This window comes from Sardina pilchardus, chromosome 20 (genome assembly GCF_963854185.1).
Source record: "Sardina pilchardus chromosome 20, fSarPil1.1, whole genome shotgun sequence".
Classification (NCBI taxonomy): Eukaryota; Metazoa; Chordata; class Actinopteri; order Clupeiformes; family Clupeidae; genus Sardina; species Sardina pilchardus.
In genome coordinates, this window is record NC_085013.1 from 9,094,013 (window position 1) to 9,108,305 (window position 14,293).

Sequence of the window (14,293 nt, forward strand, 5' to 3'; positions counted from 1 at the left end):
ACCCAACAGACATCACTCATAGAGCCACTGAACCAGCTTCTGGGCTGGAGCCCCTTCCTACAGGCCCATCCATAAGCCATCTGTGACAGATCAGACAGACGCCCTAGAAACCCTCTCTCCGCTGAATCCCCCTGTCACCAACCACTACGGCAGATCTGATGGTGAAAGCCGTCTGCTCCACCACCACATTCAGAGACCTGTTGAAGGACACCCGGGCCCAGCCACGTGTCTGCTAAGCCCCCCACTATGGGCCATGCTGGTCCTCCGTTAGGGCTCAGGGGCTCCACAGCCTGAGGGGGGGGGGGGGTTCCTCTACGGCCGGGGCCCCAACCGTGGCCTATTTCGGGGGAGGAATGCGAGGCGAGCAGCGGCGTCCAGGACGGGCTCAGATGGCCCACTCGAGACTCGAGAGAAAAATGAACGGCCCTCGGCTGCCCGGTCGACAGTCCGTGTCATCACCTGGGCCACTTCTGCAGCTAATGGAAAACAGACCTGCAGGTTTAAAACGCTATTACAGCTATCTTGATGAATTAGCCACTAATATGCCTGCAGAAAAAAAAATAAAAAAGTCACGACCTTGACAACTATGATACTGGACCACAGTAGACTGGAAAAGTGCAACGTACGGTTTAAAACAGCCAGTTTCTGTCTGGTCTGTTAAGGCTAGCGCGTCTTTGAAGAACTTTACCATGATCTATAGTAATCTCCCGTGTATAAGCCGCATTGTGTGAAAGCCGCAGGGCAGTGTTTTAAGTTAAAAGACGCAAAACCATATTAATACCATATTAAGCGCTCCCATGTAGCAACCTCATAGCTGAAGAATTTTTGCTAAATCAATTGCAAAAATGAACCGCGGCTATTAGTCGGGAAATGACGGTATGTAACCAAACATTGCGATCCTGGCCAGGTAGGTACAGTAGGTAGGTGCACTGAGTGATGAAGCATCCCAGTGGGCCAGGACGGTGTTTATCAACAGATCACGATCAGCAATAACGGCCCGGTGGACGTGTTGGTACAGCATGTCTGCTCCGCTCAGGTGCTTGTAGCCAGCGGGGGGACAGGAGAGGCTCTTGTGTGTGCGATGATGATGAAGGTGGGGGTGGGGGGGGGAAGCGTCCGCAAGCCTTTGGCCATGAGGCGCACCCACCGCTCCATCTCTCCAGGGATCTTTTGGACGCCGCTGAAAGCACGCTCTGTTCAGGGAGAGACACACACACACTTCTCCGCAGCCAGCCTTCTCTCCCTCGCTCCTTCCCCTCCTCCCTCATTCTCTCTCTCTCTCTCTGTCCCTTCCTCTGGCTCGCATCCCTCCATTCTTCTCCTCCGCTGGCAGCGCTCCCCCCCATTCTCTCTTCCAGCGGAGCGGCAGGGATCGGACCGCACCTCCGCGGGGACCGCTTGTCCTGCGCCGGCTAAGTGGCCGCGGTGAGTTGACCGGGCCCCGGGGCCACACAGGAACACGCTCATCTCCCTCTTGAGCTTTGGGTTAGGGGAGCCGTGCCCAGCTGTCACCGTTTTGGGAGCTAAAGCTAAAGCCCCCCCCCCCCCCCCTTTGTCTTGTGTTAGCCAGATTCATTCATTGATTCATTCAACATTTGATGCAGTCTTGCTTGTGTGTCTGTGTGTGTGTGTCTCTCTGTGTGTTTGCATGTGTGCGTGTGTGTGTATCTGCACAAGAGTGCATGCATGTGTGTCTGTGTAGGCGTTAATGCATGTTTGTGTGTGTGTGAGTGTGTCTTCATGACCTTTGACCTAAGGCTCACTTACCGTCAGGGTCGCTGATGATGTCCAGCAGGGACTTGTCCAATGTGGATTTGCTCATCAGCTTCTCCTCGTACTCAAAGTAAACGTCCAGTTTACGCGACTGAGGAAAACACACCCAAACACAACATAAGCCAATAATGCTTGTATTTTTCTGTGTGTATGTATGCGTTTATATGTATATGTGTGTGTGTGTGTGTGTATGTATTTGTGTGTTTACCTTGATGTGGTCAAGTACTGCTGTGGCAACGTTGGTGTGCAGGTCGATTAACCTTTTCTTCTCCAGGAGCTCTGGGAGAGAACTGTACACACACACACACACACACACACACACACACACACACACACACACACACACACACACACACACACACACACACACACACACACACACACACACACACACACACACACACACACACACACACACACACACACACACACACACACACACACACACACACACACACACACACACACACACACACCATGCCAGAGATGAGACTACACACACACACACACCCCAGACCACCAGAACACATGTGAGCCCCCACAGAGTATCTTCAGACAGCTCGAGCACATGACAGAAAGCCTCTCTTCAGGGACCACTGCGACTACAGACAGAGCACATGTCAACACCTCTACAGGTCTGGATCAGAGTTTGGGTGCTGTGTGTGTGTGTGTGTGTGTGTGTGTGTGTGTGTGTGTGTGTGTGTGTGTGTGTGTGTGTGTCAGAGAGGGTCCAGAAAGGAGATCGGGAGGAGCTGGATCTGACCGGTCCAGCCTAACGCGAGCTACGCTTCCCCAGCAGAGCCAGAGAGAAGCTCAGGCTCATGTGGACTTATCTTCCCATCTCGGTCTCACCTCATCCACTGCGGGGCCGATCATTCCGGAACATTCCAGATGATTTTGGGGTCTATGTTTAAAATGCATGTGTTTACATGTCAAGAGCAGACCAAGAGGACTAGTGTTGTCCAGATGGGGCCTCATCTGGAGTCATATTATATGGCTCTGTCACCTCTGAACAAACAACAACTCTGTGGCCAAGGACATTTTGTGAAGGGAGGAACACACACACACACACACACACACACACACACACACACACTCGGCATTTCACCTCTCCGTCCAGGCTGCTCCAGGAGCGAGCCAGTGAGGTGAAGTCAGCTATTTCTGGACTAAGGCTGATGGACTGCCTCTGACCCCAGTCAGTTATCAATTGGCCGTGTGTGCATGTGTGTGTGTGTGGTACTGATCTGTCATCAGTAAACACACTGCAAGGCTGCCCTCACCTGACGGCGGAGGTGAGTTTGGCCGTGTTGTCCGAGAGCATGCTGATGGCCCCCTCGTCCTCTCCTTCCAGCCCCTGTGGTCAAGCCAAGGCAGAAGAGACGCTTATTCAATACACAAAGAAATGAACAACAGCTTCGCTCGATGGTGTTTTTAGCCCCCAACGTCGTCTTCCAGGCAGCGCTGCCACTGTTGACTTAAAGGCACTTAATCCTACCCCTAACCCTAACCTTAACCTTAACCCATGCCTAACCCTGGCGCCTTCCAGGCAGCGCTACCTTGAAGACAACGTTGGGGGCTAAAAACACAAAGAAACAACAGCTTCCAGCAAACACAACTGTTGTGTACTTTACCTCACTAAATTCAATGGCTTATACAAATCTTAAAGGTGATGTCAGTGATTATACATCCAAGACACTTTTTGACAAAAAAGTGGCTCGGACTCGGCAATATTTCAAGCAATATCCCGGCCAATCCATACAGCGCTTCAGGAGGACGGAACGACGATAAATGGAAGGGTGCAATTTGATTGGCTGTTGCACATTAACAGCCTTTCGACCAGAATCACACAACTGTGCCTTTAAGTCTTGATGTCGGCCTCCAGAGGAATAGGGAACGTTTCTCCTGTGCAGTCATGGCGTCTGGCCTTCACACAGTCAAGTCCTCCCCTCTTTCTCAGAAGTCCCGACTGATGAGCAAGGGCCAGTCCTGAGTCCTGGTGAAGACGACCAGGCCTGCTGAGACTCCAGTGGACGCCCGCCAGTCGCACGTCTGCCCCCAGGCATGATGATGCTCTCCTCCTCTCCTTCTTTTCTCATTTGTTTCCCCTCTTCTCCTCCTTTCTCTTGGCCAGACCGTCGGCTGCACATCTGTGTGTGTGTGTGTCTTATTGTTCATTTACTCGTGATTGAAATTACAATTGCCATTGCCCGCGAGGGAGACACGTCAATGGCTTGTGCGGTGATCGACAGAGGCAGCGCCTCTTTGAGGAGCAGCTTGAATGTAACAACCAGAGACTTTGTCTCTCTAACATAAACAGCACACAGCGAGAGCTCTTTCAGGGGATGGATGTTGGCAGAAGTGATGACAGCTGGCCCCAATTCAAATGATGGGCAAAGTCTGAAGTCTAAATAAAACCAATTTAATAGCTTTAAATAAATAAATTGAATAGCGTGAGCAGGATCCTGGGGCCAAAAATAGACGGGTTCGCTCAATGTTCCCACACAGCACACAATAGCTTTTGTTCAAGCACACTTTGCTCGTTGCCTAACTTTACACTTTGTCCATCAGTTAAATCAGGGCCCATATTAGTGTTGTGTTGACGTGAGTGGGGATGGGAGAGGGGGCAAGGGGGCAAGGGGGCAGGCCTCACCATGATGCTCTTAAGCCTCTTGACCTCATCCTCCTGGGCCCGGTACGTGTCCAGCTCCTCCTGTACCGACTCCGCAACCTCCGGGAATGGACTATGAGCATGCACGCACACACACACACACACACACACACACACACACATACACACACACACACACACACAAACACGTGCACACACATACACACACGTGCACACACACAAATTTTAGATGAGTTAACACACAAAAGACACATTTGAGAACATTCTGCCAAACAAGCACACATGCAAGTAGAATGATAGAAGAAATATTGTCTACAGTGTGTAGTGTGAGTGTGTGTGTGTTGAGTTGAGCTCACCTGCCCTTGTGTTTCTGCCAGAACTTGTCTGCGGACGTGAGGTCGTAACACCTCTTGTTCTTCTTTTTGGGTCGGGCCCCGGCGGGGGACGCCTCTGTGCTCGACGCCTCCTCAATGTTCACTCTGTTCAGGTGGAAGTCCTACACACACACACACACACACACACACACACACACACAAATCATTTTAACACAATGAGAGAAGTATGGGCATGCACACGTACACAACAATCCAGTCCTAATCAATAACCAGGAACAGGGTGCTGACTAGGGTTGGGTACCGACACTCGGTACAAGTACGTACTCGGGGCGAACATCAACGGTAGTAACCATCCCGAAATACAATGTGAATTTCGGTGCCTCATTTCGGTGCTTCATTAAATATGCAGCTGCTTAATCGCGCTCACTGGTGTTCACTCTTAAAACGGCAGCGTCAGTGCACAGTCTGCACACACCACTGAAGGCTGTTTTCTACTGACAGCTAACCTGGTGTTGTTGAACAGGTGCAGCCTTCGAAAGTCTTTGAACCGTGGTGTGCTAGTGAACCTGCCCGCATTTCCACCAGTTCGGAACCGAACCAAGGATGCATCATCAACAATGGGTGTTGCTTGCAAAAGCAAACGTTAATGAGATGCATAAACGGGAGAATGATATGATCAGTTGTCCCATAAAAACGGCAGAAATTAGTTGTTTAAAATGCTAGTCAACGTCTGCAGTGCAATGCTAGTTGAATCGTTTTGTTTACTCTGACAACAGTTGATATGGACGGAAAACTCATGCTTTTAGCAGAGACGTTTCTTAGGCAGACTTTTACTGTCTATGGGTAAAAGTCATCGGTAAAATTAATAAAGCCTACATGTATATTTACATAGCCTACAAGTGTAGTGATACACGATTAAACGGCAGAAGAGGATCATCCATGTATTGCTGTTTAACTGGTAGCCTAACGATAGATTGCGAAGTTGATGAGAATGCATGCATTCCGGTTAGTAAAACGTGGAAGTATGACGTATTTTTCTCTGTAAGCCGGCATTGAGTAGCCTATAGCCGGTTGCCAAAAAAGTAACGATAGATAAATGCGATGTTTATGAGAAATGAATGCATTACATGTAACATGACCTGTTTAAAAATACATTCAACATTGGGTTATTTATTTTGAATTGAATTGAATTGAATACTTAATGTCATTGCACAGAATACAACGAAATTGGAAGAATATAGGGCTAATAATTTAAGACATTGCAGACACACAATCACTCATCCCCATTCTTCTGTCCACCCCATAGTAGGGTGAGGGACCCACACAAAACATATAGCCTACCCTCCCATTACATGTAGGCCTACTATGCTACAATTCAACACATTCATCTGGAATACCAGATTAGGTAGAATGAAGAAAAAAGTGCAAAGTTGCAAACAGTCAAGTCTTTCATGTTTTGTGGTTTTAAAGGTAGGCTACTGCTTAATATGCTGTTGGTCAAATTTCACCTAGGCCTTAGGCTATAATATGTGTAATAATATGTGATTTTTTTGTTTTATTATTTGTATAGGCCTATTATGAAAGCTTTTAGCTGAAAATATTGTTGGTTGGTTCTTGAAAAAAAATCATCATAAAAACTTGTTTTCTTTTTTTTTTTTTAAAGTACCGATTTAATTACCGTTTAGGAACCGGCACCGTTTTGAAAGTATCGATTTGGCACCGGTATCGAAATATACCCTTTCAATACCCAACCCTAGTGCTGACAAAACCATGGATTCAAAGTGTTAGGAGCACCCACATTTTAAACTGAATAATATACAACAAGAATATATAATATATAATATATTTGAATTAAAGTCTCCGCTTAATGGTCATATACTCAGAACAATACAATCAGAGAAGCAGCTGATAGCACCTCTGTTTCTCCCTCTCTCTCACACACACACACACACACACACACACACACACACACACACACACACACACACACACACACACACACACACACACACACACACACACACACACACACACACACACACACACACACACACACACACAGGGCTGAGAGTGAGACGTATGAAGCCTCTCTGTGTGTGGAGCGGGTGTTGATCTAGGATCTCTCTAACGCTGCCTGTGTTTATTTCCAACGGAGCGGAGGAAGATGGAAATCAGATATCGTATATTTCAAAAACACGTTCACACAGCAATTACTGAGCCAAGCCCACAAGCATGAGCTCATGCTATAGTAAACATATGCAACGCTGTCTGTCAAACTAGCCTATTTCCATCTGCCGCGCAAACAACCTATACAAATAATATTGTTGATTCCAATCGGTGATGGGCAGCGCTTACCGCATACTTCCCGTAACTGAAACAGGAAGGTCCGTGTGTGAGTGTGTTTATAACAAACTAAGTAGCTAATAGTGTGTGTTTGTGTGTGATTAGTGTGTGTGTGTGTGTGATTAGAGTATGTGTATGTCTGCGTGTGTGTGTGTGTGTGTGTGTGTGTGTGATTAGTGTATGTGTATGTCTGTGTGTGTGTGTGATTAGTGTATGTGTGTGTGTGTGTGTGTGTGTACAGTGTGTGTGTGTGTTTTAGCATCTGGCTGAGCTCAGTGTGGACATTGTAACCCTAATACCTCAACCGTGGCGCGCGGCACAAAACGCTTCTCCGCACATTCCCCTGGGGCCGCGCTGTTCCGCTCTCCCCTTACAACATATTAAAATAGAAAAGAGACAGAGAGAGAGAGAGAGAGGGAGAGAGAGAGAGCGATAGAGGGAGAGAGAGAGGAAGAGAGGAAGAGAGGAAGAGAGAGAGAGGCCATAATAACGCGCATTGTCGCACACGGCTGTTCCGGGCCGTGGCGAAAACAAAAGGCCCATTGGTGCTGCCGGGGCCGTGGCGTCCCTTCAAGCCGTCGCCACGGAGACACGCGAGACGCACGACTCGGCCGTGTCCGACCGCATGAGTGTCCTGTGCGAGGCGAACGGACCGGTCCGCGCCGGACAGGAGGAGCGGCCCCCGGAGAGAGCGGCTCTTTCTGGGAATTTTCCACCACTGGGGTCCGGCTGTGTGGATGTGATCCTCCACTTCCCCTTGGGAAAGAAGGACGGCCTGCCAACACAGTCCAACAAGGGGACACCAGAGAGAGAGGGAGGGAGAGAGAGAGAGGGAGGGAGAGAGGAAGAGAGCGAGAGCACAAGAGAGAGAGAGAGCGCAAGAAAGAGAGAGAGAGAGAGAGCAAAAGAGAGAGAGAACACCTCCTGCTATCCCAGCTCTCATCTCCCCCTACTGCTGTCTATCTCCACTCTCTTTGTGTCTCCTCTCGCTCCTTTTCTCCTTGCACTCCCATCCGCTCTCTCCGACCACCCTTCCCTCCCTCCCTCCCTCCCTCCCTCCCTCCATCCATCCCTCCCTCCCTCTCTCTCTCCCTCCCTCCATCTCTCTCCCTCATCCTGTCTTAACTGGTCTCCCTCTGCTCCTCTCCTGTGCGGTCTCCTTACCAGGACGTCGTGGATGAGGGCTTGGTAGGTCCATGTGTGATGGAGTGGGGTGGCCAGGTCCAGGTTACGGTCCACCAGGACGAACAAGGGCCGCTGGAAACTGAGAGGATGACAGAGAAGGAGAGAGGGAGAGAGGGAGGAGAGGGAGGGGGGAGAGAGAAAGGAGTGATGAAAAAAAGAAAGATACAAAGCATGGATGAAATGTGTAGGGTGATTGATTGCACTGGGATTTCCACCCACAGCACACGCTCACGAACACACACACACACACACACACACACACACACACACACACACACACACACACACACACACACACACACACACACACACACACACACACACACACACACACACACACACACACACACACACACACACACACACACACACACACACACACACACACACACACACACACACACACACACACGTCAGAGACAGATCTTTTCCCCCTCCCCAACACTCTCCTCCCTACAGAGAAGAGGCACAGCCCGCTCTTTGTCCTCTGCCGGATTCTTCATCTCTCTCTTTCTCTTTTTTCCACCTCCCTGCCCCCCCCCCTCCCCACATCCCCCCACCCCACCCCCCGGCCCGTCTCATAACCGCGGCTCCGGTGAGCTTATGACATAACACTGAGAAGACACTGGCAGAGCTCTGAAGCCCAGCTTTGCATAGCGGCAAGTGGCGTTATTGGAAATGAATTTATATAACCGTATACGTGGCTTTTTAGTTAAAGTTGATTATTCTTGGCCGCGCGACAGTGAGAGTCGGCTCAAAATGTTGGACGCGGCAGACAGCGGGGGCTTGACGGTGCGGAGGTGGGTGGCCATGCAAATGGGCTCAGCAATAATATTGTGCTTTAGCTTGAAGTAATGTTCACGCTGATTGCTGGTGACTGCAATCTAACATGGCCTTCCAAGAGCACCAACTCACACTGTGCTCTCGACTCCACTGGAGAGTATTGAGTCTCCATATAATGAGTGTGTGTGTGAGTGTGTGTGTGTGTGTGTGTGTGTGTCTGTGTGTGTGTGTGTGTATGTCTGTGTGTGTGGATCTAAAAGTGTGTCTGTCATGTGAGTGTCCAAATGTATGCATATGAGATTATGTGGAGTGTGAGTACTTTGAGTGCTCTGAGCTCTGAGCTCTAAGTGTGTGTGTGTGTGTGTGTGTGTGTGTCTGTCTATCTAAAAGTGTGTCTGTCATGTGAGTGCCTGAGTGTATGCATATGAGATTATGTGGAGTGTGAGTACTTGAGTAGTCTGAGCTCTATGTGTGTGTGAGAGTGTGTGTGTGTGTGTGTGCGCGCGTATCGACTGTGGTACCTGAACTGGCCGGAGCCCATGTTGTCTCCGGTGAACAGGCTGTTTCTGGCATCTCGCAGATTCTCCCGCAGCTTCTTATCCAGTTTCTGCAACCCGCATAAACCACAAAAGATGGATTAGTGTGTGTGTGTGTGTGTGTTGATATAATGGGTGTATGTGACAGGAGTGTGTCTCTAAGATGGACAGTGATGACTTGACAGCTTGAGTGTGTATGCAGTAGGGAGGAGGCGGCAGAGTTAAAGAGTGCTAGGGCTCTTGGATCTGCCCTGCGCAGCATTAACACCTGAGCTGAGAGGTTGGAGCAGGGGCAACCTGGGACTGCAGCTCCAGAGCCATCCCCCCTGTACCCCCATGAACAAAGAACCATGTGTGTGAGCGAGTGTGTGAGTAAATCAATGTGTGAGTGATAGAGTGTGAGAGTGTGTGTGTGTGTGTGTGTGTGTATGTATGACAATTCAAATGCCAGGATCTATTACACTGGATTAACTGGCACCCAAGGCCCATTGCATTCCACTACACATGAGGTATCAGAGAGAGAATGTCCCTACAGTATCAAAGCATGTGTGTGTGTGTGTGTGTGTGAGGGGGGTTATCATATTACCCAACCTCTTTTCCCTGGGCCACAGTAGGGAAGCACCCCCTCCATTGCATGCATAGCACTGAGACACAAAGAGCCTTCTGACAGACGACAGAGAGGACCGGAGAGGAGATGGAAGGAGCGGAGAGGAGTGGAGTGGAGAGAGAGAGAGAGAGAGAGATGGAGAGCGAGAGAGAGATACATGGCCATGGGATAGAGAGAAAAAAGAGGAGGCAAAAGAGGAGATGAAGGGAAAGAAATGATGAGGAAGGAGACCATAAAGAGAAAGTGAGGAGGACAGGAATGAGGAGAGGGCATAAAGAGGAGACTGAGGAGGAGAAGGAGACGACGGAGGAGGAATGGAGGAGGAAACGAGAGGGGGAGGATATGAAGCCAAAGGAAGGGAGAGAAGTGCTAACTCACCACGGCTACCATTTCAGCTGCATTTCCTCGTGGGCATCGGATGATAGGCACCGCACCTTCAGACACACACACACACACACACACACACACACACACACCGTTAACACTCACACACCGTTAACACTCACACACTGCTTTGAAAGTGGGGCCAAAATGCACAGCTGCAAAACCCATCAGGCCAGCAGGGATTTCCACGATGGCCGTTAGCGGAGGGATCGGATGAGCGCGGCTGTTTAGGTTGAGGCCTGAGACGAGCGGCGGCGGCCGCCGTGCCCGGGCGCACAGCCGGGAGCTCGGCGTGGCACGGCTCCGCTCCTGCCAAGCACAACCATGAGCTCATGCTGCCCACTGCTGGAGCCCGGCGGTAGCTGCTCTCATGTGGGCACGCACAGAAGCAGAGCCCCCCGCGCACTCACCACACACACACACACACACATTCCAGCTTCCAGCACGGCTCCTCACACAAAACACCAAGTAGACGCAAACTGAGTGTGCGCGCGCGCGCGTGTGTGTGTGTGTGTGTATGAGACAGACAGAGAGAGTGATTTAGACACTCACCTAGTGTCACAAAAAAGCAGAAGAGGCTGTCCACTATTGTGTCCATTATGATCTCCATGTCTGTGTCCATTATGTCTGGCTTGTTAATCGCTGAGAGAGAGAGAGAAAGAGAGAGAAAGAGAGAAAGAGAGAGAAAGAGAGAGAGAGAGAGAGAGAGAGGACATTAATAAGAAATTAATAAAAGATTTTCTAGAGAAAAAAAAAAACCCTCAAAAACATCCTCTCCTCTCTAAACAACAGTGTGGCCAGACGGGATTCACACATGAGATATAAAAGCACAACTCACCATGATAGGAGATTGACTCCTTGTTCTGATTGCACAGGATGAACATGTCATCTTCCAGGGTGATGAAGTTCAAATATTGATCAAATACCTACATGAAAACAAGACACTGGTCAGATGTCTTCACAGGCACATTACACCAAAATAAACTCAACTTGCACTACTAATAAACTGTGCTTTGCTGTTGAATCCTGCACCACTTTGCATTATCATTTGTATTAATGCTTGGTTTTCCATTGGCTGCTGTAGGAAGTCCCTAACCAATAGCTCAACGATTTAAACATATTTTCCTGTGTTTAGCTGACCCTACGACAATACTGAGAAATGTTAAGCCCAAGAATGGACCAAGATGAAATCAGATGACATGGGGCGAGCATTAAGACCACGAAGCCCTGAGGAAATGTCCAGAGCGCACCCCAGCGGCAGTGATCTGGCTGGCTGACCTTGGTTATCTGGGTGACGGCGTTTGCGGACAGGGCAGCGCTGGCTATGTCCTCCAGCTTACTCCGGGAGATGGCCGAGATGAAGTTCATGTAGTAGGCCTCATAGAGCTGATTCCGTAGATCCTGAGGGACACCATTAACATGTGGATCAGGGGAACTCTGGCTTTCTGCTAGTGCTTTTAGTCTCTCACTCAGCAGTGACATTCTTCACTCTGTCATTTACTTGATGTTGATTACATGACATTAAAATTGAGATCAGGAAAACAGTTATAAGCGCTCCATACACACACACAACTATTAAAGCACTAGTGGTCTGTCCAGAACTGAATGGGGCCTACTACCAACTTCTGTCTTCATAGCACACTATCATTAGAGCTTTTTCATTTATTGACACGTCCTGCCTGAAAGGCATATGCACTGGTCTCACAGTCTTGTTGGACACTGGCCAACAGGGATGTCAGGTGGTGCCTGAACAAACTCACTTGGCATATCCTGTCAATGTTCTCCTCTGTGGGCATGACGAAGTAGACGGCAGGAACATCTGGGATTGGGTCACGATCTGAATGCAGCAGCCTTTGACACAAAAAGCATATCATCAAGGCAAGCACATACCGCTGATACAACAAACCTAAAGGTTATAAAGTCGCAGACACATTAACTATTTAATAATCTCTCCAATTTCAGATTACATACAATCTCTCCACTGAAATTGTGTGGCTACGAAATATAATTCAGAATGTAGTCTCTGTATGAAATGTGTGTTAAAGTGCAGTGCTATGGTGGTTTGTCGGGAGCCTCACAGGTGAAGGGTTACTCCCATGTCTCTCAGCTCTTTCACAGACAGCAGTGGGGAGATGATGTCTTGCCCGAAGCGGTCGTAGACCAAAACCTGACGGAATTAAACAGCAAAATAGTGAACCAGAAGTATCCTATTTTCGTTTTGCCTCAGTGTAATTTCAACCCCACCACACAAGCTACTGCTAAACAATAATTCCAGACTGGAAACTTTACTGGACAGGGAGCTATCATGATGAAAAACTAAGAAAACTTTAGTTATTGGGGTCGCTTCCGAACAGAGCAGCCAACTTTAGTTCTACATTTTTCCTGCCAACCAAGTTCAAATCGCCTTATGGAAGAAGTCCACATAGTACTAATCGATAACGAGACTCACATATTGGACTGTTAAGTGGAAAGGGATTTTATTTAGGTACTTACCTTCCATACTGGTTCGGAGGCGGTGTTTTTCAGGAGAGGGGCGTTTAGGTTTAGCATCCGCTTCAAGGCAGCTGTAAAGAAAGATACCCTATGTTATGACCGAGGGCACCTTCGCAGGCACGGATGAATTCTGTGAACGGCTTAGCCCATCCTTATCCTAAGCAACAAATGGTCTGACAAAGGTAGGCTACTGTTATCTCGGTTTCGACCAAAAGAAGCATCGACAGCCTTCACGTCAGACATCACAAGGGTTGAATTGTTTTACACCGATCGCCAACTCGTGAACTCAACACAACACAACAGTTTTGATAGACTTGTTTTATCAGCCTCCACACCTGTCATCCTCTTAATATTATTTGAAGTGACATTGCAAGAAAACTTGGGAACATGGTGCTCACTCGAGTGTACAAATCTGTGTTGCAGACCAATAAACTAGTAACTAGTTTCGATATGTTATAGAAATTGCTGACATTATTCACCGGTTAACGTTTCCTAGCTATGTTGCAGGCACCAACAACATGACAGCTTATAATGATTAAAGCCAGAAGGTCGTCAAAGCTAAAATAGTTGTATTCTCCCCATTCTATTTAGTTGACATCAAATCAACAGAATGAACAAGACACAGATCTTGAAATTATGATGGAATGTATTTGAAGCTAGCTAGCATGGTTAGCTGCACCGGTTCTATCGTTTTTCGTGTCTTTGCCACTTATCCCTTACTTACTGTATTCAATGACAGATGAAACAAGACAATTATCTAATTATACACAAATATGAATTATGACCGACATTACTAGACTCAATATTTCTTTAGAAAAATGAGTAAATCGCCAACAGACCTGTCTGTTTCTCCCGTACGGAGGCAGCCATCTTTACTGTTTATGCAGTGACGAGGCGCAGGATGACGTGGCGTAGTTCATCAGGAAAAACCACCACTGCCACCTGCTGTTAAGAGTGTACCGTCACACCCATAGACATAATATCTATGGTCACACCGGTGTGTTTGGAGTGTTGGAAAATGAACATTCTAAAGAATGTCTGGGTTCATTGAATTCTACATAGAATTTTAGAACGTTTAATTGTTGCGGAATGGAATCTTGTGTTAGAATGTTCAAAACCCACCCTTAACATGATCAAATAGCACAGGGTCTGTTCCAAGAGCAATATGGCATGTCGTCTGAACCAAACACACTACAGTAGCATGGCATGCTCACTAGTCATGAAG

The 14,293-nt window shown here is 48.2% G+C and overlaps 1 protein-coding gene across 1 annotated transcript in view; it reads right to left on the reverse strand.

Annotated features, from left to right (window-relative positions):
* The window catches only part of scfd1 (sec1 family domain containing 1), a 24,044-nt gene extending 10,062 nt beyond the window's left edge, over window positions 1–13,982 (reverse strand). The window contains exons 1-15 of the mRNA XM_062522324.1: window positions 13,908–13,982; window positions 13,069–13,139; window positions 12,654–12,742; window positions 12,336–12,426; window positions 11,854–11,976; window positions 11,414–11,501; window positions 11,128–11,217; window positions 10,570–10,625; window positions 9,570–9,655; window positions 8,245–8,344; window positions 4,759–4,898; window positions 4,424–4,514; window positions 3,054–3,127; window positions 1,982–2,063; window positions 1,768–1,864 (exon numbers count right to left, since the gene is read on the reverse strand). Of these exons, the coding sequence (XP_062378308.1) occupies window positions 1,768–1,864; window positions 1,982–2,063; window positions 3,054–3,127; window positions 4,424–4,514; window positions 4,759–4,898; window positions 8,245–8,344; window positions 9,570–9,655; window positions 10,570–10,625; window positions 11,128–11,217; window positions 11,414–11,501; window positions 11,854–11,976; window positions 12,336–12,426; window positions 12,654–12,742; window positions 13,069–13,139; window positions 13,908–13,938 (1,309 nt within the window). The 5' untranslated portion in view covers window positions 13,939–13,982. The remainder of the gene's footprint in view (window positions 1–1,767; window positions 1,865–1,981; window positions 2,064–3,053; window positions 3,128–4,423; window positions 4,515–4,758; window positions 4,899–8,244; window positions 8,345–9,569; window positions 9,656–10,569; window positions 10,626–11,127; window positions 11,218–11,413; window positions 11,502–11,853; window positions 11,977–12,335; window positions 12,427–12,653; window positions 12,743–13,068; window positions 13,140–13,907) is intronic.
* Between the last annotated feature and the right edge of the window lie 311 nt (window positions 13,983–14,293).